The sequence below is a fragment of the Glycine soja genome, chromosome 18 (genome assembly GCF_004193775.1).
Source record: "Glycine soja cultivar W05 chromosome 18, ASM419377v2, whole genome shotgun sequence".
Classification (NCBI taxonomy): domain Eukaryota; kingdom Viridiplantae; phylum Streptophyta; class Magnoliopsida; order Fabales; family Fabaceae; genus Glycine; species Glycine soja.
In genome coordinates this window covers 44,106,307-44,108,791 of record NC_041019.1, presented here as the reverse complement: position 1 = coordinate 44,108,791, position 2,485 = coordinate 44,106,307, and the positions used below count along the sequence as shown (strand labels likewise).

The following is a 2,485-nucleotide window of genomic DNA, read 5'->3' as shown; positions in this document are numbered from 1 at the left end:
TATTCATTATGTGATATAATTTGGTGTTAAACGTTTATCCATAATTATTAAGTAATTGTTGAGTTAAGAAATAAATTAGTTAGTGCAACTAAAATCAATTACGCATGTATGATACATCGTTGTCAGAATTGACAAGACATAGTCAAATGCATGCGTATTAAAGTTTGAGCGTGACACGACATTGACTGACTTGACAACATATTCTGATGCACGATACAGCTTGACACCACATTGGTTTAGTTGGAAACACAAACACGAAACATCAATGACCATCATTAGGTTGAGCACACACTCCAACCTTTCTGCGATCGCTTCACAAGCATCCTATGACATTCATAAAAGCACATTTATTACAGCATTTAAAATAAATAACATTTTATAAAACATTAAAGCAACTAATCTTACCACTGCATGTCTGGGGGGATCAGTCGCCTGTGACGGTCCAACTCTTGCTGCCACTGGGACCTCCGGGATATCTGGCTCCACGCATGCCTCATGCTGTGGGACAAGTGGATGTCTGGGTTGATCAGCTGCCTGTGTGGGTGTGATGAACGAATGAGATATCCCGAAGAACCACTCCATGTAATCTTCTGAACACTGCCTAGGCATAAGAAAAATCTATCCCGCAGCTGTTAGATGGTCCGAGTAATGCATCCACCTGTCGTCGATATCCTCATATGACAAGGTGGCACTAATAGGCGGTGGAGGGATGGTCTGAATGTAGCCAAAATGTGTCACCACCCTCTCTGATCGAAGTGTGACCACAATGGGACCCCATCTAAGCTCACCCTGGAAGCATGAAATGAGGCCAAACACCCTAACTCCTCAGTGGTCACCATAAGGCATCTAGTATACGTAAGTGATCATCAGTGCATTTATACGGGTCCGGTATGGCGATGCTGTTAATCCCTTCATATAAGCCTTCATAGTAAGCCATTGGCAGGCACGTGGTGACGTCTCATCATAGTCATCATCAGTCACGCTGTCATGAACACTAGGAAAGTGCTCATATATCCAACACTACAAACATGACATGAACATAAAATCAATGTCAAATACACATATTAAAAACATATTTACATTATAATCCAATTTAACATATTACAAACACAAAATTTACCTGTAATAAAGTAACGTAATCAGCAATCTGTCGACCAGTGCTCTAAGAAGCTTCATTTAACTGGTCATACATATGCACCAGCACAACAGCTCCCCAGGCATAGCTCCCACTCTGAGCCAAGTCTCGAAAAGCGTCCAAAACTATATGAACATGTGTTGCACTCTTGTTAGCAAAAAGAGTGCAACCAACCAAGTGTAGGAGATACACACGAGTTGCAAGTATCCACTGTCGGCTCTCGCATCTCCTCTGATAGATATCCCGTAGCCACAACAAGAGTACATATGCCCCATGACATTGTGCAGTCTCAGCTCTAGCCTCCTCACCCGAGACTTCTAGCAACTCCACCAACATGATGATCGCCTCATCCACATGTAGAGGCTCAAAGCTGTGGAAGATGTCTATGATCAGAAGATGGAAGAGTGACGCCACATCATCCAGTGTGATGGTCAACTCTCTTATTGGAAGATGGAAGCTGCTAGTCTCCTTGTGCCACCTCTCGACAAAAGCGGATATAGCTCCCCGATCGCCAGCATCTACTGAACACATGATCAAAGGAGTTAATCCTGTGGCAACTTAATCCTGTGGCAACGACTAGCCCTTCAATCTCAGGAGCTGGCCTCCCAAATTTCTCAACCTTCCTTCCGTGGGAGACTATTGGATCAAGTGGCCTCAGAATAATTAAGAAGGGCGGGGTTGAATTAATTATTAATGTGTCTTGACTAATTAAAAATTTATCCTTCTTAATATTACTAGATTCAATTAGGCTTTACTACTAAGTTATGAGAAAGTAAATAACAGAAACAATAACTTAGACAAAATTAAAGCGGAAATAAAAAGTACACAACAGAAAGATAAAGAGTGTAGGGAAAAAGAAGACAAACACAAGATTTATACTGGTTCGGCCACAACCCGCGTCTACATCCAGTCCCCAAGCAACCATCGGTTCTTGAGATTTCCAATAACCTTGTAAAATCCTTTACAAGCAAAGATCCACAAGGGATGTACCCTCCCTTATTCTCTTTGAACAACCAAGTGGATGTACGCTCCACTTGAACTGATCCACAAGAGATGTACCCTCTCTTGTTCTCAGTATCACAACCCAAGTAGATGTACACTCTACTTGTACCACAAAGGATGTACGCTCCAATGTGTTAAGACAAAGAATTCTTAGGCGGTTAGTCCCTTGAATCTTTGTAAGGGGAAACAAAAGATATCTTAGGCGGTTAATCCTTTGAAATCTTTTGTTTAAAGGGAAAGGGAAGAATCAAAATAATTCTCAGGCGGTTAGTCCTTTGAATCTTTTGTCAAGAGGGGGAAGGGAGAATCAAAAGAATTCTCAGGCGGTTAGTCCTTTGAATCTTTTGT

The 2,485-nt window shown here is 41.7% G+C and overlaps 1 protein-coding gene across 1 annotated transcript; it reads right to left on the bottom strand.

Annotated features, from left to right (window-relative positions):
• Positions 1-618: 618 nt before the first annotated feature.
• On the bottom strand, positions 619-1,666 carry LOC114397284 (protein MAIN-LIKE 1-like). The gene is made up of 3 exons (XM_028359367.1): positions 1,199-1,666; positions 856-1,020; positions 619-789 (listed from the first exon to the last, which is right to left on the bottom strand). Exons 1-3 carry the CDS (start codon positions 1,664-1,666, stop codon positions 619-621), a joined length of 804 nt encoding a protein of 267 aa, XP_028215168.1.
• Positions 1,667-2,485: the final 819 nt, after the last annotated feature.